Raw genomic sequence first — 27289 nt, forward strand, 5'->3', positions numbered from 1 at the left:
TAGGCCTACTAAACTAGACTAAAACTATAGTAGCCTACTTAGGCTAAATGTGTAGGGCAGCTTGTCTACTTATCCACCCACATAATACCGGATGAACTTGACAGAATGAACGGGAAACGCTCGCATGTTTAGTCTTTCCGCGTCTACTTTTACTGTCGACTTTGAATATTAGTTCATCACTTATTTCTTCACAATACGGAAACACGACGTATAATAGCGTCATGTGAGTATACGAAACGCCTGAAATCACCGAGGACAGTGAGGACGTTTAGTACCCTAGCCTACTGATGTCCGTTAGAGCGGAAAAATCAACATGTCGGAACCGAGAGTAAAGCGAATAAAAACTTGCCTTCCTCTCTGTAAAACACATTTATCTACTGCTGGGAGTCAGGTCAGACAAAACTTCCCGACTGTTGTGGAGGAAAGTCTGTGTGGAGTTTCAACTTTACTCATGGAGGTCTCTTACAGGCTGGAAGCGCTGGTAAGAAGAACTCTAGTCTACTGTAAACATGATGCGGATTGACATAATATAATATAACACCCCGGATCATCCGTGTAGCAGTAGGCTATTGTAGAATAAACTTACTGCATCCATTTACAGCATTGCTTTATAAGGTTTTATATTTAGGCTATAAAGTTATATGCCATTATTATTTAATTGCGTTTTATGGAAAAGTTTGTTTTGTTGTCAAGTTGCTACCCCACCCTGAGCCAATTGTCGCCCTAAAAACACTGGATTTTATCACTGTATAACTTTCATTAAAACATAATTGGGACAAATAGGTTGTCAATCTTTTACAATTTTACTTTTTATGTTGGTTTTTTAGAGTTTTGAAAAAATGTTTTGCCTATATTTTCAATAAAATGTTTATTCCATGACACAAAATAGCCTATCAAGTGGAATGTCCAAATTATGGCTAGGCTACTAAAACACTTTGCCTTGTAGTGTAGACAGCTTAATGTTTTTTTTTGCTGGTTTGTTTACAAAAATCAATCAACATTTTCAATGTCCTATGATTTATTTACTTTTTTGACAAATATGATAATGAATATCAAATCTCAACACAGTCATGAGGGTCTGGGGTCCTCTCTGTTAGTTCTTGTTAAATGACAATAAAATGGCTTCTTATCACATGACAACAAATGTTTTTAACAAAACTGCTTTTTAAATACATAATAATAACAACAATAATAAAGTTCTTCTCTTGCCAAATTTTTGTGTATCCTAACATTCCTAAATCTTTTACTACGGCATGTCTATATATTTTTAATAAATCAGTAGAATTTGTCTATAAATACGTATAGTCCACAATGACATTTACTTTATTGGTTTTAAAAATAAACAAACATGTAAATATATTCTCTGAAAGCAGAAATAATGGACTGACAGACTGACCCATTTTCTTCACTTACAGGAAACTATGGTTGGCAAAATCATTACACTGTTTTCCAGTTAGTTTCGTTTTAAATCAGATCTGTCTTCCTTTCTGTTTTAGGCCAAAATCTTTGAGCAGAGTGACTTGTCTTTACCCAGAGTGGCTGCGTATTTTCATCAGGAATCAGTGAAAGAACTAGAACGGGCAGAGGCAATGCTGCAGTACCTGTCCCAGCGGGGGGGGAAATTCTGCGGCAAGAACATTCAGGTATAACTCGCCCACCTAACCTGTTAACCTGAGGACCACCACAAGACTTGGCACAAGTGACCCATATTGTTTCTTAAAAGAAATAGCACCAAATACGTTTGCTAATATTCCCATTAAGTTATGAAAACTTTATTTCTGAATGTTTAAACCGTTCCGTTTTTGAAATGTTTTAAAAACTTTTTTTGCTTGGTTATGTGAACGTTAATAAAACATTCCATTTTATCATTCTGCAAACATTTTGCGAACGTTACTTTTGAATCTTCTCTGAATGTTCTGAATCAAGTAGTTTTTAAAATCTCCGTCCTTCCGATGACTGACATCCTAGAATTTACCTGTATTTTGGAGCTGATGTGTGAATGGTCTCTTACCGGTAAAAAGCCAGAACGCCGTTGCTTGTGTGAACAGCATATTTGTGTATTATTTACCGGTAAAGTCATTCTGGCAATTTTACGGTAATTTACCGGGATTGCTGTGTGAAAGGGGCTTTTGACAGAACGTTAGGTTAGAATGTTCCTTGTTATCTGGGATAGAAGGCATCTCATTTATTTAAACTCATGTTTAAAAATGCGAAATAGAAAACTCAGACCCTAACAATTATTAATCATAAGCCTATTTTTTCCCCAGAAACCTGAAGATATCCTTTTACTCCTGTTTGTATGGGGCAGCAGCACTTAAGGGGGGGTGGAGGGCAGAGAAAAAGAGAGCGATGGGGGTAAACTGGCAGGGGGTTTTGCAGAGATCTCCCCTTTAATGCCTGTTAGGGTATACGTTTCCCCTGAGTTCCAGAAAATTGGGGAGATTAATGGGAAGGCGGAAGGACAGTGCATTAATTGTAGTTCCAGATGGATTCCGTGGCACTTGCAATGCTGTCACTTTACACTGCGTCCTCTATACTGGTTTCTCTTCTTTCTATTTTTTTTTTTTTTTTACTATCCAGTATCCACCCTTCCCTGATTTTATGACTCGTGTGAAATTGATCCGGACTGGTACTGGTGAGGGTCCATCAGCAGCGATTTTGAACACCTTGTTATCAGTTCCTCTGCGCTGGGTGATGGTTGTGCACACTTGGAAACAATTGTGTGCTGTCTTTGTTAATTGTAGCTCAATTAAAATTCGACTGATATGAGGATTAATCAATTTAGATAGCTTTTGAGTTTTTTTATCAAAGCTCTTGAAACAATTTTAAGTTACTTAAATTACTTAACACTTAAGTTAATATATTAAAAATGTTCACCAATTGCATTTCTTTGATCAAAAATACAATAAAACAGTAATGTTGAGAAATATTATTACAATTTTAAATAACCGTTTTCTATTTGAATATATTATTTTATGTAATTTATTCCTGTGATCAAAGCTGAATTTTCAACATCATTACACCAGTCTTCTTCAGTGTCACATGATCCTTCAGAATTCACTCTAATAGGCTGATTTGCTGCTCAAGAAGCATTACTTATTATTATCAATCTTAAACGCGTTGGTCGAAATAACATGAAATAAAGGGCTTCATCTAAGTCTATATGCTGAGAAACTAATGAAAGTCAGGTGCAAATGATAATCAAACAATGAGTAACCAAAGAACTGAAAACACAGGAAACTGAACTAAACTAGTGAAAACCCATCCAAACATACAAAACCCAGATCTCCTATAACAGAAAACAGTTGTGCTGCCTAATATTTTTGTGGAAACTGTGATTAATTTTTTTTTTTTTTTTTTTTTTTTCAGAATTGAAAGATTAAAAGAACAGCAGATGTCTTTACTTTCACTTTTGGTCCATTTAATGCAGCCTTGCTGAATAAAAGTAGCAGGGGCCGTTTACACAAAAACATTTTCAACTAAAAACAGGAAACCTGTTGGTTTTTGGCATTTTGGGGGCCCTAAAAACGCAAAACTTTGAAAACGGTTTTCAAAGTGCAAGTTTTTGAAAATTATACCGTTTCGTCTCAGTGTAAAGTACAAAAACTTTGTCTTTGTAGAAAAACGGTGACATCATGTGTATTACGTGTTCAGTCTATAGGCGTGTAGTGTTTCTTTATAAAGTGACATAAATAATACCTCGTTTTTAGTAGTTTTCGCGGAACATTTCACAAAACATTTAAATTTCTTCTTATTATTTGAAAATAATTATTGTAAAAGAATTGTAAAATGTCATGTGGTACGACTTTTTTAATAAATAATTTGTGATATTTGTAAAAAAAAAAATTAAAAAATCTAAAATCTCACCTCAAAAATCACTTTACCCTGAAAGTATTTCAGTATTTCAATTACCTTAAGTATTAAAAAAATATATATTTCTAAGAACTTGGCACGTGTTAAAAACAAAATTATTTTTTGTAAAGATTTTTTTTCTTTATCATGGACACATTTATTTGCCATTGACTCAAATGTGCCTTGCAGTGATTCTAACATGAATGAATGAATACCAAACCAATTGGTCAGACTCAAAATTTAGTTGAGAAAATCACATGTAACTTCAATGGCACTCAAAGCTGTGCTATATCGGCCATGTCCCAAATGGCACACTTGACATAGACCTGCATTCTCACACGCGTCTGTAAAGTCCAGAAGCCTGTAGGGTGTTTTTAGGGTGTGTTCACACTTAGCAGGTTTGGTTTGATTAAAAACCTCTGGTGCGAATGCTCTGTTAGTGCGGTTGATTTGAATAAGTGTGAACGCTTCCGACTGAACTCTGGTGCGCACCAAACAAGCAGACCAAGAACGTCTCGGTCCGCTTCCTAACGAACTCTGGTGCGGTTCGACTGAAATATAAACGCAACAAGGAACAAAAACATCTAAATGCACAAAAAATAGGACATGAAATCACAAGATGCTGTTTTTTTCTCGTCATTTACAGTTCTGTGCAGGCGTCAGAAACGCTGTCTCCTCGCAGCAGATCTTCATTTGTGTGTGTGACGGAGGGATTCCAGCTGCTGTTTTGACTCCTTTACACATTTTATAAGCTCTTCATGATTTCTCCCCTGGTCAAAATGCCATATTATGAACACACATACTGTACAACGAGCACATTTATCTCAGCACACAGCTTGTTTTGGATGTTTGGAAAGTTTCGTCTTAAATATATGTTTTTTATTTTTGTTTTATTGTATCTGTAGATTCGGTCTTAAAAAATTAAAAGTGAACCAGGACGAAACGTATCATTTTATTTTTGGTCCAGACCTAAAGAACCAAGAGAACCGAGCTATTAGTGTGAACACTCCCTTAGATTTCAGAAGAGTGCTGAAACTCTGCACTGGCCAATCAGCATCCAGGACTGAAAATTATATTTGGTTACACTTTATTTGATAACATTTTATTTTACAGTGTCCTTGTTACACATGTTACATGCAGTTACTGCAATAATAACCATAAATTATTCATAATTACATGCAACTAAAATAAAGTGCAACCCTTTATTTTAAGGTGATTTAAGGAGTTATATTTAATTTACTACATGCACTTACTATAGAGTTACAGTTTGGGTTAGTTAGATTGTAAATATGCATAATAACACTTTATTTTACAGTGTCCTTGTTACATGTGTTACATGTACCATAGTAATAACAGTAAATTATGCATAATTACATGCAACTAACCCTCAATTACTCAGTACTTAAATGTGTAATTACATTGTAACAATGACACCTTAAAATAAAGTGTAACCGCGTACTGTTATTACTAGTAGAACGTGTAGTAACGTGTAACTATGTCAACTTAAAACAAAGTGTTACCTTATATTTTATAATCGATGTAACATTTACGCCAGTTTAGTGTTTACTTCTAATTCTTAACACACAGCGGCTTTTATACGCGTGATAGGTTTCAACTTAAAAAATTAGGCTTATGACTTATTGTATGTTTGTGCGCAGAGGCCAGTCACTGATAATGTGTTCGCCGTCCTTCCCGGTCTGGAGATCATGCTTGACCAGTGGAAGGAGGAGATGAGCGTCATGGTGGAGTTGAATCAGCTGGCTCGTGAGTACGGAGATCCACACACCGCCAGCGTGATCAAAAGTCAGTTCGTTGAGCCCCTCGTCCCAAAGGTCAAGCTCGTCGGTGACCTCTTGACCAGCGCTCGGAGAGTGGGCTGCACCAGTGACAGCACAGGGGGCTTCGGCGAGTACCTCATCGACCAGCTACAAGAGACCCTGACTACGGCCTAGACTTCCTCTTCGAATCACTGAGGAAGCATGCATGTGTATATAGCACTTACACAGATGAATGGATGGATAGACTGAGACAGCACTCACAATAATAACAGTTTTGTATGTAACACGTATAGTCACTCCAAGGTATAACTTTGGTCGCACTTTAGATTAGAGAATACATATTCACTATGCATATTACTAGAATATTGGATGTTAATTAGTACTTATAAAGCACATATTAATACCTTTTTCTGCATGACCTTATTCTACATCCCATAATCCTACCCAATACCTAAACTTAACCACTACAACAACTTCCTTAATTACTATCAATAAGCAGCAGTAATTAAGGGTTTATTGAGGGAAAACTCCTAGTTAATATTGAATATGTGTCCCCTAATCTAAAGTGTTACATTATTGTAATATCATTGCTGTAAAATCAAGGTATTCTTCAATGACAAGAATGAGAAGTTTAGATAAGAGTTTAAACTTATTTTCTCTTCATGTATTAGTGCTTCAGACCTTGCATTTATGGAACACTGCTTTGGCCTGTTTATTCTCTGTGTGTGAGAGATTTATTTGTATTTTCTCAAAACAAAATATGTATGTTATATTTGCGTATGAATTTGATTTGTGAACATTATTTCAAATGAAAAGGTTATTTTACGTTATTTTAAGTTTTGACTTTTGCATATTATCCTGCAGTGGTTTTAATAAACAATGTGCACATTCCATATGACATAGTGTATTTTTTTCTTTATAGCATAAAAAAGATGTTTTCCAGAACAATGTGATTTTTGTCACATAATTGTCAGGCTGATGGAGTTATTATTGCAGACTTTTTTTAACATACAATCTTACTTAACAAACTCCAGTTGCCTGTATTCAGGCAACAAGTACTAACACAAGACGGATAACGCAGCATATTTGGGACTTTTGAAACAGAATTGAAGTTTTGAACTCTCACCCGGCTCATTAACGCCCCCTATAGGACTGTTATGTCCGTCTGCTATTGTAAGAAACGCTAAATAAAATGGGCCGAATCATAAACAGATCATGAACGGCAATACTTATCATTTTCTGTGTAAATAAATAAATAAATAACCAATTAATCGATTAAATAAAATAATAAAAAGCCTACCAATTTCTTTAAACAAAATAATACAAGCTAAACATTAGTCAGTGTATGTTTTTATTTCAGTTCTGAACAACACATAGCCTACTGATAAGCATCCTAACATTCAATAGGTCTACATTTAAGTCACAATTTAAACAATTAAGTCACTATTATTCACAATTGCGCATGCATATTTATTGTTAAAATTATGGCATTTTTATTTTTATATATTTTATTATTTATTATTCACGTTTGTTTGAGATTCCCGATGAATGATTGAATTTAGTGCTCATTTGGCATTGTTAGCCTTTTAGTGTTTTATTATGGAACATTTGGAAGAAAACAAAAAAAGAAAACATTAAGGCATGGATCCGTTTTTTCTGTTACATTACATTAGCCTACTGAAATCTCTGTTGTTGGTCGTCTTATCAAAAACAGTATAACACAGTTATTTACTTATTAATTAGAAACAAATCATATTGAAAAGATCCCCTTAGAAAATATAAAGGAAAGTCCTTCCTCGAATTTTTCCCTGAGAAAATTCAGGAAATTCTAAAAGTAGAAGTGTTGAGAAGTAAAAAAGGCTGAAAGGCTTAAATCTTTGAAAAGCTTCAATCTTTGATTTGATGACAAATAAACAAATAAAAAACATTTCAGTCCAAATATTCACGCGACAAAAGCAGTAAGAGCAACTTATGTCGTTATTTATAAATGAATTTGTAATTTTAACATTTTTATGACGCCGTCATTAGCTGCAGTGGCAGGCCGTCAAAACCACGCCCTTTTTCCTCAGCGCACATACTCATTGGTCAAACTGTCATCTGCAGGACACGCCCCCAGACTGGCTGGGCTGTATATAAACAGGCCGTGATCTCTGACCAGCATCAAGTACCTGAAGGGTACAAGCAAGGAAACCTTTTGAGGGTCTGTTTTAAAACGGTTGTCTCGGGCAATACATTGTTTCAGGATCTGAAGGAATTTGTCTTAATATTCCTAAATCCTTGAAAACTTTACTATTTGGGAAGCATTCAAGTAGGCTATCCTAGTTATAAGCCTATACATTTTTTTTCCCTTAATACATAAAGATGGAGTTGTCGGATATTCCCTTCCCCATCTCATCAGCTGATGATTTCTACGACGATCCTTGCTTCAATACCAACGACATGCACTTCTTTGAAGACCTGGACCCCAGGCTCGTTCACGTGGGCCTGCTCAAGCCCGACGAGCATCACCACATCGAGGACGAGCACGTGAGGGCACCCAGTGGGCATCACCAGGCCGGCAGGTGCTTGCTGTGGGCATGCAAAGCCTGCAAGAGGAAAACAACCAATGCTGACCGCCGCAAAGCCGCCACCATGAGGGAGAGGAGACGACTGGGCAAAGTCAACGATGCTTTCGAGACCCTCAAGAGATGCACGTCCACCAACCCAAACCAGAGGCTGCCCAAAGTGGAGATTCTGAGAAACGCCATTAGTTACATCGAGTCTCTGCAGGCGCTGCTTAGGGGTCAAGAGGAAAACTACTACCCTGTTCTGGAGCATTACAGTGGAGACTCGGATGCGTCCAGCCCGAGATCCAACTGCTCTGATGGCATGGTGAGAAGGAGCCTATTTATGTAGTGGTTTTAAAATAGTAATTATATTCTTTACCTATTATATTTTATTGTAGCCTATATAGGCCAATATTTATTTGTCCGTTCATTCATTAATGGTTTTTTCTTTACTTTGGCAAAGTAGTAGCTACATTCTAAAAAAGGCTGGGTTGTTTCGATTGTCAAATATGGACAAACCCAACCGTTGGGTTTAAAAATGTAAACCAACGAACTCGTTTTGTCCATTTTTGACCGTTGCAACAACCCAGCGTTTTTTAGTGTATATGCCTATGTGTTTTATTTTATTAGAATTTGGGAACATGTGACATTTTTCATTCAACAGCCAAAAAAGATATCGCTGTGAATGAAACATTATTAATTGGGCCTAAGTAAATTATTTGTTTATGTAGGCTACTTGTTAATTAGGTGTCTTCATTGTAACTAATTTTCTTTTCGTGTTTTCTAGATGGATTTCATGGGCCCTACATGTCAGTCGAGAAGACGGCACAGTTATGACAGCTCTTACTTCAACGACACGCCAAATGGTACGAAAAATTTCCAGAAATAAAATCGTCTTAATTAAAATCATTAAAAAAAAATAAACATTTGAGTTCAAGTTAAATAGAATATTTGAGTTGAAGTTAAAATCTGTTTTGTTTTGCAGCTGACGCACGGAATAATAAAAGCTCAGTGGTGTCGAGTTTGGATTGTCTGTCCAGCATCGTGGAGCGGATTTCCACAGAGACCCCCGCATGTCCCGTGCTGTCGGTACCGGAGGGGCACGAGGGCAGCCCGTGTTCTCCGCAGGAGGGGTCTGTCCTGAGTGAGAGCGGGGCCCCTGCACAGTCCCCGGCCAACTGCCCTCAACAGCAGCCTCAGGATCCCATCTATCAAGTGCTTTAAAGATCCGCAACATTTCAATGCAAATTGAAAGAGACAATCTAAATCAAGAAACATTCAGCAGAAAAAATTGCAAATCCGATCTTAACGACAAAAGAAAGACTATTTCGATCCACTGCTGGAAACTAGGAACGAATGATCTTTCTTTCTTTCTTTCTTTCTTTCTTTCTTTCTTTCTTTCTTTCTTTCTTTCTTTCTTTCTTTCTTTCTTTCTTTCTTTCTTTCTTTCTTTCTTATGCTGTGGAAAATCTAATTCCTTTATGAAAATGGCTCGGATCAGCAAGTGAGTTTCTTAACTACGCTTATTTATATTATTGTATCCATGTGAAAATGTGACCATATTTTTTCTCCCCCTTTGTGATATATTTTATGTCGCCATCACCTTTGATTTCCTAATTATTCACGAGAGAATCGTAATCCAGATACGGATAGTAGGACCACTTTTGTATATGTGTAAATAAGATCTGTTTTGTTAAAGCGACGAAAACGAACAAACATATTATTGTATTTAATGATGATGCCTGTTTGAAACACTAGCTTGTTGTGTCTTGTGTTAAACTTTATATTTATACTTCTTAAATGAGTGAATGTCGGATTAATAAAAAATAGCCTATAACTATTTATACTCAAATATTTGATGGGATTTTGTGATTTATTCCATGAAATTAAAATGACACCATTGAAAAACAAAACGGATTTAGCGTGATGGGGGAAAAAAAAAGACTTGAATTGGTTTCCAGTTGAGCTCTTTTTAGGATTTTTTTTTTAATCACAAAAAAGACAGCCTATAAAATAATATTTTACATTTTTAGCCTATTTTGTCCATGCTGTTCCAGAGAACCCTGGCAACTTGAGCTGATATAAGAATGTTTTTCTTGAAGCTTGCCCAATTTTGTTTTATCCAAATCAAAATAAGCGTAAATCTAAACATAAAAGTTATAGGGAATCATTTACCCTGCTCGAGGACTTTTGAGGGAATAGCCTGTTAAAGGGTAAAAAGTTTTCGTTTCACATTAATCGAATTTCGATAACGCTTCACCATCCATAAACCAGTCATTTTATTCAGTTGATGTAGGCTATTCAAAAATGAATAGCCTGCAAGTGTAGGATTGTTTAACCTATAGCCTAGCTATAGGCCTAATACGAAAACGTTTGATTATGTTAATAAAAAGAAATATCAAATGTTAGCCTAATTTTTAATAACCTAATTTTTAATAACATATTTTTTATTATTATATATAGGCCTATATTTCTTGCGTAAAAAAATAATAAAAAGAAAAAATAGGGCTTATGGTTGACAGACATGATATTATAACAACAGCACCATCTTGTGTAGCCTATTGAACGATGTAGCATATTCGCATAATGCACACCTCATATTTGTAGCTATCACCATATTGTGCGCATTATTGTGTCACACTGTAAAACTTATATGAGCAAATACGTCATTTTTTAGCCTACTTTCTCATCAAAATAATTTAACCAATTTCAAATTCTTTTTAGAATTTAAATTTAAAATTAAAATTGTATTTACAGGATCTGTGACTGTCGATTACCACAGAATAATTTCGACTCGTAGAACTCGTATCTCAGCGTGTAGCCTAAAAACAAACTAAAACTGACTATACACTGTGAGACATGATTTTGAATCCTGGAAACTTGGATTTTGTTGGGACTAGCGTACTGTCGAAGGCGGAGGAACATCTGGATACGCGTGACAGGTATTCTTGTGGGTGGATAAGAAGTTACTGTTATCCTTCCGCCTGTCAAAGTTACATTTTACCTGCGTCGGTGGCGTGACAGGAGTTGAACATTGAATATATTTGCACAGACAAGGTAAGAATCTCGAGTTTAATCACTTACTTGTCACATACGAGACAGTGTAACATTATTTAGAAACCGTGCGTTTTAATTTTTATCCGTGTGCAATAAAACTCGCGAATTTCACGCGACAGAATTTTTTTGCACTCGTGGAATTAGAAAGAAATGGTCTTGGGTGACAACCTCCAAAAACAACGATTTTATTGATGTTTCAATAAGAACAAGTAGTACTAAGGCTTTAAGTCACACTTTATTTACATGACATATAAAGGAATTAAACTACAGTCCAAGACGATGAAGAGTGGGTTGATCAACAACTAGTCCTGTGCAGTCAGCACAGAATGTGTCTGTCTGTATCTTGTCCATCATCATTGTGGAGGTCTTGGCCTGCAGGACGACGCACTTACTTTCTGCGACGAGCGCCGGCGCCCTTCTTGCTGCTGCAATGTCAAGAGTAGTCAAACACAACATGTGAGCAAAATTATGCTTTGATTTAACACTCGACCGAATTAACACTGCAACACTCGAATTTACGTTTCACACCACAGCAAGCAGCTAATACCAGCTCTTTCAACCCAGGCTTCACTTAGGCCTACTGTCCCATCATTGGCCTAATGATGTTTTCTTTTTGGCAGCTTCAATCAAAAATGAATTCAACAAAACTAGTTTAAACTAGTCTGCTCATCAGTCCTGGAGCAATGTGTAAATCCATATTCCCTACTGTCCTTTTTTTACTTAGAGTTTCCGTTTATTTCCATGTATTATTAATATTTAAATGATCAAAATATATAGGCCTTTTAATAGTTTTATTTTTTATTATTATAATTTATGTTATATCTTTACTTTTTTCCCCCATAAACCTCCTCTGTCTTGTCCCTTAGACCTCCATTGTAAATTAATGATGATAATAATAACTAATGTCCCCCTGTAGTTATCCCTGAAACTCATCTTTGATCACCAAAATTACATATTTAAACGTTTTTTCCTTGGAAAAAAATATCTTCATGTCTTAAAATAGCTTGAATGTAACTACAAATTTGCCTTATTTAATACATGCCCTCCACTCACTCACACCAGCTCAGAGATCCACTCGTGGACGCACACACAGGCCATGCACAGCAGGGGGCGCCATAACATTCAAGAAACATGCGACTTACAATTTGCCGAGCTCCTCCACTCTCTTGCGCAGTGTAGTAATCTGTAGAAGATCAGAGATTTATCAGTGATATCACAATTTACCTCAAGGGAAAACATACTGCTGATGACAATTGGATGTACAGGTTCATAAATGTTTCCTGTCCTCTTGTCTCTTTGGCTATTTGTTTTCTCACCTCATACTTCTGTTTCTTCAACCTCTCTGTGTGCTCAAACTTCTCAGATTCCAGGGTCTTTATCCATTCAAACAGCTCCTGTGCTTTATCTCTGAAGTCCGGGACACAAGACATACGTAAGAAAGTTTACATTGCCTCCCTTTAACAGTTTATAATCGAGTATAACTCACTTCAGTTTGTCCTCGTTGAGATGGTCGACGTTGAGTGGCTTGCGTCTGTCAGCCAGGATCTTTTTCTTCTTCTCTCTCTCTGTCTGTTTTTTGCCACCTTTCTTGGAGTCAGCCTGAAGGACAACAGAGCCTAGAGTTTCAGTGTTGTTTCAGTTCATTCTCCTCAGTTCATTTGCACTGTTTTAAATCGTTACCTTCTGCAGGTAGCTGCTGTAGTTGGTGCCCATGTTGGAAAGAGCTGACTTCTTCTTGGCGTCTTCCTCAGCTTTCTTCTTAGCATCTGCCTCCTCTCTCTTCAGCCTCTCCTCCTGTGGGAAACACCAGGACACACTGTCAGTTAGCGGTCGACCCATTATTGTTTTATTTTAAGGCCGGTGCCGATATCTTAGGGCGTTTTCAGAGCTGTTCGCGTTTTTCCGAAACAGGGTTCAGATCGCTTTCACAAGGCAACATTTCAATTCGTACCAAAATGTGTTTATGCAAGTCACATGTGAGTAAAGCTGTCCTCTTATTGGTCAGAGTTTCCACTGCATCATCCATAGCTGTCGTGAAACGCGTAAACACTTATACGTCAGTATACGGAATCGAGGCTTCGTTGGGACAACATTGTTGCAATGCACAGAGAAAAGCAATTACCTTCACAACATTTTAAAGGGATACTCTGCCGTTTTTTCATATTAAACTGTTATTCCCTTAACTAAGATGAGTTGATACATACCTCTCTCGTCTCAGTGCGTGCACTAAATCGCTCTGTCTTGCGGCGAAACTTTGATAGCACTTAGCTTAGCCCAGTTCATTCATTAGGATCCAAGCAGAGAAGCGACCAAACACCTCCACGGTTTCCCTATTTAAATACAGTTACAAGAGTAGTGTAACTCGACCAAGAATGGTGACACAAAATGAAACGTTGCGCTTTTCTAAGCGTGTAAAGTGGATAACTATAATGTATGGCGGAATACCATAGCAAGTGCTTGGGAGCACTTCGACTCGGCGCAGTAATATCATCTCTCGTGAAAAATCCTCTCCCTCTCTCCGGAGTGATGATATTACTGCGCCGAGTCGAAGTGCTCCCAAGCACTTGCTATGGTATTCCGCCATACATTATAGTTATCCACTTTACACGCTTAGAAAAGCGCAACGTTTTATTTTGTGTCGCCATTCTTGGTCGAGTTGCTCTACTCGTGTAACTGTATTTAAATAGGGAAAAAGTGGTGGTGTTTGGTCGCTTCTCTGCTTGGATCCTAATGAATGAACTGGGCTAAGCTAAGTGCTATTAAAGTGTCTCGCGCGCCAGAGCGATTGAGTGCACGCACTGAGACGAGAGAGGTATGTATCAACTCGTCTTAGTTAAGGGAATAACAGTTTAATATGAAAAAACGGTGGACGGTGGAGTATCCCTTTAAGTTGAAGAATCACTCTTTGGTTTTCAACTGTGATAACTAATGTGCTCACTCACAGAATCAGACACTACTGCTATTTATATAGCACATTTCCAGTTATGAATTATGATAGCGCTTGGTTCGTTGGTCTATTGGGTCGGATTACTTTCTCACCTCAAGCGAACCTCCCCAGAGTTCGGTTTCAATCGGGCTGAGACCTCCTCATTCAGGCGATTCGGAGCGATTGTTTTGGTGCGGATAAGAGCAATTGCCGTGTTCATATATGCCTAAACAAACCGAACTAAGGGTAAAACACACGAGCCAGGTGTTTAAACGCCTTCAGGTTGGTTGATATAGATGATATCTATTGCTGAAATTAATTGCTGAAATAAAATTTTTATTTTACATGACATTTACTAAATTAGGAATAAATAATTTGAAAATGTATATAAAAAATTTAATTTGATAAAAAAATCTGTAAAATAATTTGATTTATACTTTAGATTCTATAATGATTCTATAATGCTTTTAGAGTAATTTTCACAAATAAAGAAAATTTCTTTGTTTAACACTTCTGTCAAATATGCATTTTGGGATATCGCATAAAAAAACGCTGGATGGAAACGTCGCAAGATGCACGTAAATTCTAAAAATGCGCATAAAAAAACTTGCGCTTAACTGAGTCGGTTACATTTTTTATTCGATAAGAAAACATGCCCATAAACTACGATGGAAACACTTTTACCGAATTAATTCTAAGATGCTCATCAAAAAAGACATGTGGCTTGTGATGGGATGGCATAACCGGACCAACCAGCGGACAGATCTCATTTAGGTCGTTCTGAAATGCCTGAGCAAAGTCTGTTATTATGAGGCACAAGTAATTTATTATATACGATAATTATTATATTATGTGGCTTGTCCTACAGCAACAACTTCCATTTTTCTTATATCTTTCTGATATTTAGCGCCAGTTTATCAGGAATTGACGATTTTGTTTTCTTCAGCTCACTGGATGGAAACGCTGCTTTATTCGCGAATGTTTTATGTGATACTCCAATTTTGCGCATATTAAATTAAATTCGCAACTTTGGATGGAAACCGCTAGTGCTACACACCTCGCGTCTCGCCTGGCGCTCCTTATCCTTTTCAGATCGAATCCTCTGCTGCTCTGCTCTCTCAGCTCTGCGCTTCTCCTGTTTGAGGACAGAAAACATTCACATGTTCATTTACAACTTCCTGAAGAAGATCAAGCTATGCCAACGATTTCTTGACTGTTTTACTTCTCAGTTTATGTTCACTCACAATTCTCGACTTGAGGGCGATGAGTTCCTCCTCCTCCTTTTTCCTGTGCTCGAAGTGAGCATCGATGAGGCCCTGCAGCTCAAGCGTATCCTTGTTCTGACGTTTCTTCTGAATGTCCTGCGTTCAGATACACAAGAAACAATGTGGTTATCTCACTAACAAATACATGGCCATTTTAAAGAGCACCAAAGAGGAACAAACTCTTACATCAAAGTCCACTTTCTCACCATCTGGGATCTTGGGTGCTGATGGCCTGGAGTCAAATAAATAAAATGAGCATTATATCGTAGATTGAATTATTTCGATTAATGTGCAGTAATGTGCAAATATAGGCTAGTTTCTAATACTTACTTGAACTTTGGCTTCTCATCTGTATTAAGAGTGAAGAGGAGACATGTTATTATGAAATCCCCTCAGGGCAATACAGTTAACGGTACACAGCAAACGTTGGAAAATTTATTTATTATTAATTTAAAATGATTAGTTATTAAAATATTAAAGTTATTAAATATCTACATTGATTTTAGAACAAACATCCAAGCACAGCCATTATACTCAGAAACACCCTTATTTTATAAAAAATTGTGACTTGTTATAATCCTGATTGAAGAAATTTTAATATTATTAAAGATTTAAATAATTTAGTAAAAAAAAGTGATTTTAAATAAAAATATAATATTACTTTTTTTAAATATATTTAAAATATTTAGAGCTAAATGTGTCCAATTCAAAAGTTTTCCTTGAAGAGGCTTCTTCTTCTGAAACAGCTCTGCTCCTTAAAATGAGTTGGTCAGTTTTCGGTACATGCCATGCAGAACTTAAACAGCGTGTCACTGCACGGTTGTTATCATTTAATATTCTTTCACCCATTTCATTGCATAGCCTTATCTGTGAATAGGTTATTGCCCACAGCATTATAGATGTTGTCCACTAGGAGTGAATAGGTTATTTCCCACAGCATTATAAATGTTGTCCACTAGGAGTGAATAGGTTATTTCCCACAGCATTATAAATGTTGTCCACTAGGAGTGAATAGGTTATTTCCCACAGCATTATAAATGTTGTCCACTAGGAGTGAATAGGTTATTTCCCACAGCATTATAAATGTTGTCCACTAGGAGTGAATAGGTTATTTCCCACAGCATTATAAATGTTGTCCACTAGGAGTGAATAGGTTATTTCCCACAGCATTATAGATGTTGTCCACTAGGAGTGAATAGGTTATTTCCCACAGCATTATAAATGTTGTCCACTAGGAGGAGACTGCAGACAACAGTAACAAGTCCCTTCAACACTGATAAAGTGGGATACATCTGTAATCAACATACCTTCCCCTTCAGTGACAGCAAGCATTAAACAAGAACAGAAAACAAGAACAGAATAGATATTATTATTATTAACTATAATATTGCGGGGGACCGAATCCACCAACATTAAAAATAAATAGATTTATAAAAACAATTAAAAGTTTAAGTCCTTATGTATTATTTATTTATTTTTACATTTAATTCTACATTTATGTCTATATTTTACATTAATCTATTTCCACATTTAGTTATTTATACATTTTTATGTCTGTATGGTAATGAGGGGGCATGTTTCCACTCCACATTGCACAATGTATACACTACAGATTCAGTGCAAAGATAAATAACATATGATTTGCCTTATTGTGTAATACAATCAAATACAATGTAAAAATAAAAACTCTAAGATGGAGAATGCAGACCAGGATGTTCTAGATAAATGTATTTAAAAATTTCATAATAATTATTAATTATTTTATGACCAGTGCAGCAGTATCACACATTGCACAGTTATTACAAATGTCCCATTGTGATTGCCTACTTTCACCACGTTCTAACAAGTACGATTATTGGGAGAAATGGTGAACGGATACATTACATCGTTTATAATTGTTTTTAAAAATGCTCTGGCAACAAGATTCTACAAGAAAACGTTGAAAAATTGTACTCACCCTCGAAATGCTCGCTGTAAAAAACAAAATAAAAAACAGAAGCCTGATTATGCTCCCTTAGTGCATCTCATAGAAATCCAGTTCAATATGCATAGAAACTTCATGATACTTACACCTCCTCTGTGTCTGACATGGTGATAGTGGACTTTGAGACTAAATGAAAATGAAATAATGATGCACAAATCAGAACCTTAAGTGAAGACTGCGATGAGTCTAATGAATACTTAACAAATCAAAGTCTCTCTATATCATGAGAATATACATATATATATATATATCCTCCCTTTTGCCCCCTTAATTCTGAACTACTTGTGGCTTTTTGCCAAATGAAATAATCATCAATAATGTCAGTGAGGACCCGGAATGTATGATGCAAATACTCTCTCCAAATTTTTCCAGTTTAAATTAAAAGGCAACAATTACATTTTTGTTTATAGTAGTCTGCACATCTTATGAGAAAGTGAAAAGTGAAAAACATAGCAAAGTCATTTAGCTAAGTATTGACCAAATTGTATTATTAGCTGACCTGTGAACTGGCTGACACTTGATCAATCATAAATGCCCTTATCCATACTTGTACATGTAAAAGTTTGTTTCCACTTTGCCTGATAGATCCTTGGCCTTGTCAGGACGGTAAAAGTCACTGAAAAGCTCAATAGTAAGGCACTTTCCTTTAGAACATATTATTGTGTAGACAAACAAGTAGTAGAAAAACACATATCTTTGAGAATATCGTGTTATTTGCATATTTGTAGATGATTTGTGTTGTTTCCCAATTTCAGAACTAATATTTTTATATATAGTCCAGGACTCAGATTTTGTAACAAATCAATACAAAATACTACAAAATCTTAATAATAATTACAGGGTTTGATTAATTTAAAAATACATAAGCAATACCTAAAAGCATCTCGGGTCAAAAATAATTTGACTAGACAGCTGCACTTAATAGGCCCAAACATTGTTCAGGATCTAGTTTCCAAGTTCCATCTCAAGATTTTTTTTCTTCTATATTTGGACATAGAATGTTACGATCATATAGATTATGTTATTCAGACAACTTAAAATAAATGAAATGTAAATTTAAACATCATTTTAAAGCTACCCAGCTTTAATGTGTATATATACATTTTAGAATTAAGAGTCCACGAATGATATTTTAACTAAATTGATTTATGATTTCCGCAAGTTTGTGTAAAACCTGATGAGTTCACACGCTACTTATCACAAATTGTCTTAGTCTAAACTGACTCACAACTACACACAAACTGTCCTGATTTCACAATTTCCTCACACTCTGCACTCATCCCCTCCTTCACCCTTACCTCAGAAAAGCTGAAAGAAGTGAGCTCCCTGCTGGCGAAGACTGGCTGTAAAGTTCAGCAAACATGCATTTCTGTTATAGTGACACCTGATCTGTGGAAATCTCCCATTGGTGGAGATTCTGTAGTGGGAAGGGTTAAAAAGGGAAGGTCCAGAACTTGGCCCATGCGCTGAATAAGGAGATGAATGAGAGTTTGAGTAAATGTAAGTTTGGAGGAGTGAGTCCAGACCCTGTTGCTATATTTGCTGTGGTACTACGTAAGCACAATTATCAAATTTTCTGAAAGGGCCGAGCGTGAGTGGGTTGAACTTAGCTTTTGGTGTTATTTTCAACATAATAGATAGATGCGTCGGATGAGGTTTTGGGGTGTGCCCCAGAGCTCGCTCCCAAGTCCACATGTGTTACAAACACCTTACCCTTATTCATTATAAATGTCTAGAGGTCACTAATGCTATTAGCAAATGAATAAATAATCATTAATTATAATAAATAAATAGTATATTTAAATTAGTGCTGTCAAGATTTACACGTTAATTTAGCTAATTTAATTTTTTTAAATTATTTAAATTTGATAAAACACACACACACACACACAATAGTTTTTTGCATATTAGCAGGGCAGGTAAAAAACTGAACCGGCCCGACTGGACCAGTAGAAAAAAAACCTAAGTTCACTTAAATTAAAAGTTGTTATATTTTTTAAAGCCTATTAAATGTTAAAATTGCACACTTAAAACTGAGAATCAATTCAATAGAGACATCAGTATCAGTGCTGGGATCAGTGATACTACCCTTTATTTATAGTGCTTAGTAAAAAAGATACCATTAAACAAATATTTAAAATACACTGTATGTTGTTTCTGTGTTATTTTGGAGATTTAATGTGAAAGTATTACAAAGTTAAATATATTAACAACTTTAATGTTTGGTGCGATTAATCGCAATTAATTACAGAAAATTGTGCGATTAATTCGTTATTTTTTTATTGATTGACAGCACTAATTTCAATATGAAACCGCTCACACCACTATGCATACAGAGGATTTGTGAATTTCACCAGTTAGTTACATTCTGAAATGCACTGTTTAGATGAGTTTCATGTTGGAGACACGCTAACAAGCCAGTCACAATGTTCTCTTATATTGTAAACAAGTGTAAATGTCAACTTCATCATTTATGTCAGAAGGATTGACGTCTGTCATGTAACACATGAGCTTATTGGTGTAATCAAATCAGTCTGGCTTTTTATTCCAACCCTTACTCCTTGCCCAGAGGCTTCCGTAAATATTTGGTGTGTTCACGGGATTAAGTTTCAACTTAAGTTGAAGAAAAGTTCAACTTAAAAAGTTGAATCACACTTGGTGCTTGTTTGCACTACAACCTTTGCCAATCAATATGAAATCTGAAAAATTCTGTTTCAAATATCTTAAGAAAGTGAAATGTCTTGCAAACGACAATTCACAGTGGTCTACTTTCAAGTCGACATCAACGGAATTTGCTGTAGCCTTTTTTTCTCTATTGTGATGTATATCCGAGTGAAACTGCTTCTTAAACAAGAAAACATATATATAGGACAGGACTTGATTCTGTTCATCAGGAATTGATTGGATCATTGAATCATTGTAGTTTGCTATTTCTCCAATTTCATGGTGACTTTAAAGAATTGACCTGTAAGAGCCCTTTAAAGGAAACAACTGCTTCTTCTTCTTAACTGTAGGGGGTGCTGTGCTTATAGATGTGTAAATGAGGGTGTGCATCTGGTGTCATGGGGGAGGGGGGCACTTGGTAATATCTAAGGTGACCTGGATCCCCCCTGCTTCGCTGACGGTTCCCTCTACACCGTCACCAGTCAGTGTGCATTCTGAGTAACGGGCTCAGGGTTTTATTTTTGGACTGCTATGGAGCCTGTGCCTTCCATTTGAAGGAAGGGGGAATAGTTGAACTCAACATGAGTCTCCCGTTCTGACAGTCCAAGCTGGGACAAGCAGGCAGCCGCCGGACACCCCTGAACAGCAGCAGACACACAGGTATAAAACCACAGCAAAACCGCTTGAAATTTGATTTCTGTTTATTATTATATGAATACCTAGTGTGGAAGTGCATGCCACGTCTGTCCTTTGGGAAAAGGCATTAACACTTGTAGCAGGCTAACTTTCTGCATCAGGGAGTGTAATATAACACTGTTAAAATGAAATTAGTACTACCAATATTTGTTTCAATGCAACCATATTTTATGTCTAATTTATATATGTCCTTTTCATTAAAATACAGTTGCATAATTCATGCATGTTTATGTTTACAGGGGAGGACCTTGTCTGAAGTGTCTTCAACTGTCTTACAGTCATCTCTTGGTGAGTTTTTTTAAGCACACACATACAAGTGTGCATATTGCCGTAGACCATATGTCTTTACATGTACAATTCCTTTTTTCTTTTTTTTTTTGCTAAGAAGCAATTAGGCAGTGCATGATTTTACTGCTTTGCTATTCTCGCCCTTTCCTCTTTTGAACTTGCATCTTGGAAATTCTCCAAACTGCCCAGCCTACCAGGCCCTTAAAAGGATGACCTCCTCTCATATGTGTCTCTCTGGCTGGAGACTTCTTTTACAAGCTCTTACAGATGGCCTACATTTGTAACTGTTGCAAAAGATTATTCATGAATATGAATATATTTTTTTAATAGTCCAGTAATGGTCAATACTGTATGAAAGAGGATAAAAGCAGCTCTTTGATTTATGATCTTAGGTTGTGCGTCAACAGACTCCACTGAATCTGATTGGTAGTAAATTTTCAGTGATTTATTATGTAATTTAATGTAGCTGTTCCACCCATGGCTAAAGCAGTGGCTGCCCCCTTGGCATTGGTTTACATGGAGGGTGGAGAGTGGCACCACACTCTGTGACAGAGCAGATTACTTGCTCATTTGCTTTCACCCTAAAATTAGGCAAAGGAGCCACCCTAGATTTGTGGTGGAAGTTTACTGCATGTGAATGTGTCATAAACTTGAGTCCTACAAAATCAAAATTAAGAATCATACAAAATATCAAGTTTATTGAAAATAAAAAATGTTAATGGACTATAAATCACATTCTTTTTTTTAACCATGATACCATTGGGTAGGAAAAAGTTCATAACTAAACAAACAGGATTATATTAATAATATTATAAATATGATAAATGGACTAATTCCAGTGTTTTCTTGAAAACCAAAAGGTGTAGTCAATTATGTGTTATGCAAAATGATGAACAATAGCAGAGAGGTAAGAAAATCAATGTCAATATCAATGACGGTTATCAATATTTGTATCAAAATCATATCAAAATCAATCAATATTTGTAATAAAATATAACACACCAAGGTGTAAAACAAAGATTGCTAATGACTTAAAAGGCATACGAATCAGCTGCCTGAATTTGGAATGTTTTTGGATTATTCTACTATTAATCTATTATTTTTTTTAAGTCTATATAAATGTAACAATGTGTCAGAGTATATAAATAGCATAGAAAATCAATATAAAAACGTAGTTGACAAAAATCTTAACTATCTGTTTGACGTTCACATTCAGTTCACACTCATACATTGTTAAAATTGGACATAATATCAGCACAAATACTGCAGAAAAATACTGAGGAAAAAAAATAATTCAGAGAATAAGTTTTTTTTTTTTTTGCTTTTTACATTGTATATATGACAAATAGATTTTAAGAAAACAACCCAAAGCCTTGACATTAGAACATTAAAAAATTAAGCAATCATCAAAAATCAAAGACAGATAAGCACATACATTGTATACATACATTGCAATTGTTTCTTCCTTATGTTGTTTTTTAGGTGTATATATATATATATATATATATATATATATATATATATATATATATATATATATATATATATATATATATATATATATATAAATATTAGGTGTGGGGGGGGATTCGATTCACATATGACTCGCAATTCTATCTTCTGCCGATTCGCATCGATTCACAAATTTCAAAAATCCATATTCAAGAGTGTTACATTACTTAAACTTTGCTGTACTTCTTAAAGCTATTGACACATTAGTGTTATTAATTACAATAAGCCGCGAAAAAGGACTCGATGCGGCGCTCAGATGCATGCGATCTCGAAATCAGTTCTCTTTGACAGCCTATTGCGCTGCAATGGTCAAATACACACACAATTATGTCAAAATGCACATTGTGTGGAGTATTCACATAAACACAATCTGTTATGTCCTACATGAACATAGGCAATTGGAAGCAAATCGGATGTGTAACAGTATAGTAGATCAGTGCATTTGTTCTTTGAGGGACAGCAACCTAATAAACTTGCGATATGTTTCATTAATCAAAAAAAAAAAAAACAATCACTGCTTTTGACTGAATCTCTCTTTTTCTTCTAGACCTATTAAACTGTCTACCGCGTTCAAATAAGAAAAGTAATACAAAACCGTAAACTACAATCAAATCTACATCGAATCGAAATTTGATTTAAAACCGAGAATCAATTTGAATTGAATCGTGAGTAACCAAAAGATTCCTACCCCTATATATATATATATATATATATATATATATACTGTGTATTAGGTGTGTGTGTGTGTTAATGTTTATATGTTCTTGGTGAATCTGGAAAGATGCTATTGCTGAATTAAATTCCTCACAAGTCATCGCTGGATAATTCATCTGAAAGAAAAAGAAAACAACAGTATTAGTGAACAACAAAGCTTTTTTGCTGATTTATTTTAAAATTGTCTATTTTTGGATTGGTTTGCACTTTGTTACCATTATTAGCAAAAACAATCATCATTGTCATGTTCAAAGTACACAATATCTATTATTTGTTTCAGGGGGTTGACGATTTTATGGCTGGCAATATCGCCAATACTGCCCAGGCTGGCCTGCTATCCCAGCAGTACCCACCACCTTTGCCTCCCAAACCTGGGAAAGAAAATGTCCGGCTCCAGAAACTACTCAAGAAGACAGCCAAGAAAAAAGCTGCTGTCCAGGCCTTACAACCATCGGTCCCCTTCCGCTCAAGCCTCTCTCCAGTAAATGAAGCAAGCCCTGACCTGGAGCACAGTGATCACTCAACTCCTCCTAAAACTCCAGAGGCACCTTTCTATATTGGCACGGTACATCCGCGCTTTAACGTCCGACCACTGTATCAGCATGTTGCGTCCCCTTATCCTCATCACAGAGGATTCACATATGGCAAGACAACAAGGTTTTCACCACAACCATATGTGGCTCTGGGCCACAACACTCCCCAACACCTAGCTCCAGCATTTCCATACACAGCCTCACCAATACCAGGACTTGCCACACATGCTACGGCTCCAATTACTATTCTGCATACTGCACAAAGAGCGGAAGTCAGCTCAACTCTTACCACCCATGTAATTACCTCTAAAACTCCAAGCCCTCAGCCAACTGTTTTGAAGGTTTCTAGAACAACAAAACCATTGTTTGAAGTTCCTCAGATCACCAATTATACGGCAAAGTCAGCAGGTTTGATAACACCTTATGCATCACCAACAAGGAGTAAAACACCTACTGCAGAGTTAATGAGAGGCCCAACACCAACATTTGAGGTTAGAAAGATAGTGACACCAACAGCGGAAATAAGAGACAGAACACCGACCAGAGAGATCAGAAGAGTTGCAACACCGACGCTTGAAATCAAGAGGATTACCCCAACTTCAGAAATTAAGAAAACCCAAACTCCAACTTCTGAAATCAAGAAAGAGACAATTACATCTTCTGAAATGAAGAGGGTCAGTACTCCTGCTAAGAAAGAGACAATTCCATCTTCTGAAATTAAGAGGGTCAGTACTCCTGCTTCAGAGATTAAACAAAATGCAACACCGACACTCGAGACAAAACAAGGTACAACTCCAACACTCGAGATAAAGGGGGTTGCAATACCAACTAGAGTAAAAACACCAACATATGACTTAACCTCAACAAAAACATATTCAGGGCGACCCAAGACACCCTCGGGTAATGTGTCACGTGTTAGAGTATCTGTGATTGAGATTTCAAGACCAAATCCACTTTTATTTGCTGTTTCTCCTGTGCACATGGAGGGCAGAAGATCCAAAACGCCAACTTCAAGCTTGGCTGGTCCACATGATGAAATTCATAAAATTTCAAATCAGGTGAATAACACCAATCATTCAGGAATATTCCAAAATGGGGACATAGATGTCAAATCAACTGAACTCTTAAAAGAAAAACTAGATATGGCCACTTCAGAAAACCTATCAAAAGTCGAGTCATCAAAGCCAAAGACTCAAATACAAGAAAGCCCAAAACTTAATGCAAATCAACACCCAAAGCCTGAAACCCCAACAGCACCCAATGTTGAACTCGCACAGCCTGGTTTGTCTTCAGTTGGCTATCAAAGACCGTTATTTAGAGTCCCTCCATTTGCTGGTCAAAGACCCAAAACACCAACAACACCTAAATCCCAACCAACATATTATGGATTGACTCCCGCTGAATATGTTGCCCATGGAGGAATAAAGAGTTACTCGCCAAGTTTTAGCATTTCTACACCAACTTTACTACCAAGTGTAGAGGCAACTCATCTTCCAAAACAGGAACCGGTAGTACCTCAACCTGATGAAACTGTGACCATAACAAATGACAAGTCTGAGGTAAAACCTAAAGAGCTAGGTAAAGTCCAGCCACCTCAGACTGTTGTTGTTAAAGATGAAACCGCTGTGGTAGCTCCACCTCCAGAATTTCCAAAGGCAGCATCTAAACCAGAAGCTATCTCTGTAGAGGATGTTCCCAAGCAACCTTTGCCAAAAATTCCTGATGTTAAAATTCCAACTATTGTGGTGTCTGTAGCTGACACACCACAATCAGAAGCAAAAGCAGAGGCTATAAGTACTGTGACGCCAAGAGTCAGAACTCCAACCTATGGATCTCCCAGACTTTCCCAAATGACACCAACCCCTCCAACTGTGCAGGAAACTCCGAAACCTGAAAGTAAGGCTGTACCATTGCGTGACCTAGACACAGGAAAGCCAGCACTTCCAAAGCTGTCGAAAGGTAAAGTTAATGCTGAAACAACCAAAGTGCAAGAGAAGCCAACTGAGGCAAAAATATATTTGTTAGAGAGAATTAAGAAGCAGAATCTTGCATCTGGTTCTTCTGAAAAACCTCCTGAAAATGGAGAGGTTAAAGATGTGGTTAAGCCTCTGGCTGAACCAAAAGAAGACCAAAAGCACCTTGAAACAAAGGACACTGAACATGTAAAGGTTGAAAGAGGAGAGACAAAAGCTAGTCCCCAACAAGTGATCAAGCCTACAGTGGAAAAAAAGGAGGAGGGTGAAGGCTCTTCCCTATCTGCAGAACCTCTCTTGAAGGTGATGCAGAAACCAAAAGGCATGAAGTCAAAACTCAGTGGCTGGTCTCGCCTTAAAAAACACATGGTGGTCGAAGCAGAGGAACCCAAGTTTCCAGAGGTGGAGCCTGGGTCAAAGAAAGATGTCCATGCCAGCGCTGATCAAAATACAATTGAAATGCAAAATAAGTCTGAAGATGAAGATAAGCTTAGTGAGAGCCAGGACAGTAAAGACTCCCCTAGGGCAGCAAAGATGTGGGATGCTGTCCTCTTCCAAATGTTCTCCACCAAAGAGAACATAATACAACAAATTGAATCCAATAAAACTGAGGAGCAAAAGAAGATGGAGGCAGAACAGAAGATGGCAAAAGAGATTCCCTCATTTGCGCAGCGTTTGCCAGTTCTCCTGTACAGCCCGCGGTTTGATGCTAGAAGACTAAGAGAAGCAGCTTCTCGACCAGCAACAAAGATTGCAACAGTTTTTGAAATGGGACTTATAGGCCGCAAAAATAAAGACGAAGAACCAAAAGACTTTAATAGAACAGCCAAAGGCTTCAGTACTTATTAAACCACTGACATCTAACTGGATAACATATAAATAATAGGCAAGGATGTTGTTAGCTGTCATTGCAATTGTAGAGTTCTGTTTATTATCTCACACAACTCTTTCCCTAAAACTTTGTTTTATAACTTTATAACAGGTCAGTTTGTAATTAAACTAAATGACTCTGTCAAATGGACAATAACCAGTTTGCAGTACTAAAGTAATTGCCCACTTGTCAGTTGGCATTAGCCATTTAAGTTAATAAGAATAATGAATAAAGAAAATAAAAAAAAATCTTATCTTTTTGAAAGTTTTAAATTTGTTTTTTGCTTAAGACTTTCAAAACGTATCTTGACATTTTTCATAAGCATGGCAAATATGGTAATATTTTAGTAATACTTGCATCCCTGAACATCTTTGTCAAAAAAACAAACAAAAACATTTTGAATTGAATAAAAGGAAAAATTATGACTCCAGTCTGCCACAAGACACAAAATCAAAGAAAATCAAGAAAGGGTTTTTGAGTATACAAATAGGAAATATATTCAGCTTTTAGTCATCTAAAAATATTAAATTATCTTACGCTATTTTTTTTTTAACATTACAATAAAAAGCACCACACCTTTTTCATAGCAACATTTTTTTTTACAGACAAATGTAGCTTAATGAAGGATAA

At 36.5% G+C, this 27289-nt stretch overlaps 5 protein-coding genes across 5 annotated transcripts in view; 3 read left to right on the forward strand and 2 right to left on the reverse strand.

The window, feature by feature from the left end:
• Positions 1–284: 284 nt before the first annotated feature.
• Positions 285–5878, forward strand: zgc:172145 (Ferritin light chain, oocyte isoform-like). Its single transcript, XM_056252145.1, has 3 exons — positions 285–481; positions 1497–1643; positions 5511–5878. The coding sequence occupies exons 1-3, from the start codon at positions 314–316 to the stop codon at positions 5802–5804; spliced, it is 609 nt and encodes a 202-aa protein (XP_056108120.1). The 5' UTR covers positions 285–313; the 3' UTR covers positions 5805–5878.
• Positions 5879–7768: 1890 nt separating this feature from the next.
• Positions 7769–10022, forward strand: myod1 (myogenic differentiation 1). The gene is made up of 3 exons (XM_056252143.1): positions 7769–8501; positions 8964–9042; positions 9162–10022. The coding sequence occupies exons 1-3, from the start codon at positions 7992–7994 to the stop codon at positions 9398–9400; spliced, it is 828 nt and encodes a 275-aa protein (XP_056108118.1). The 5' UTR covers positions 7769–7991; the 3' UTR covers positions 9401–10022.
• A 1380-nt stretch (positions 10023–11402) lies between these two features.
• tnnt3a (troponin T type 3a (skeletal, fast)) lies at positions 11403–18762 on the reverse strand. The gene is made up of 12 exons (XM_056252144.1): positions 18707–18762; positions 17495–17534; positions 17382–17395; positions 15755–15773; positions 15611–15656; positions 15404–15520; positions 15217–15294; positions 12914–13027; positions 12720–12832; positions 12550–12640; positions 12376–12416; positions 11403–11658 (listed from the first exon to the last, which is right to left on the reverse strand). Exons 2-12 carry the CDS (start codon positions 17512–17514, stop codon positions 11622–11624), a joined length of 690 nt encoding a protein of 229 aa, XP_056108119.1. The 5' UTR covers positions 17515–17534; positions 18707–18762; the 3' UTR covers positions 11403–11621.
• Positions 18763–20724: 1962 nt separating this feature from the next.
• prr33 (proline rich 33) lies at positions 20725–26884 on the forward strand. Its single transcript, XM_056252132.1, has 3 exons — positions 20725–20733; positions 21012–21056; positions 23563–26884. Exon 3 carries the CDS (start codon positions 23578–23580, stop codon positions 26635–26637), a length of 3060 nt encoding a protein of 1019 aa, XP_056108107.1. The 5' UTR covers positions 20725–20733; positions 21012–21056; positions 23563–23577; the 3' UTR covers positions 26638–26884.
• The window catches only part of lsp1a (lymphocyte specific protein 1 a), a 50324-nt gene continuing 46341 nt past the window's right edge, over positions 23307–27289 (reverse strand). The window contains 1 exon segment of the mRNA XM_056252136.1: positions 23307–23398. Within this exon segment, the coding sequence (XP_056108111.1) occupies positions 23373–23398 (26 nt within the window). The 3' untranslated portion in view covers positions 23307–23372.

Source organism: Rhinichthys klamathensis, unplaced genomic scaffold (assembly GCF_029890125.1).
Source record: "Rhinichthys klamathensis goyatoka isolate OS25496 unplaced genomic scaffold, OSU_Roscu_1.1 h1tg000092l_1, whole genome shotgun sequence".
NCBI lineage: Eukaryota > Metazoa > Chordata > Actinopteri > Cypriniformes > Leuciscidae > Rhinichthys > Rhinichthys klamathensis.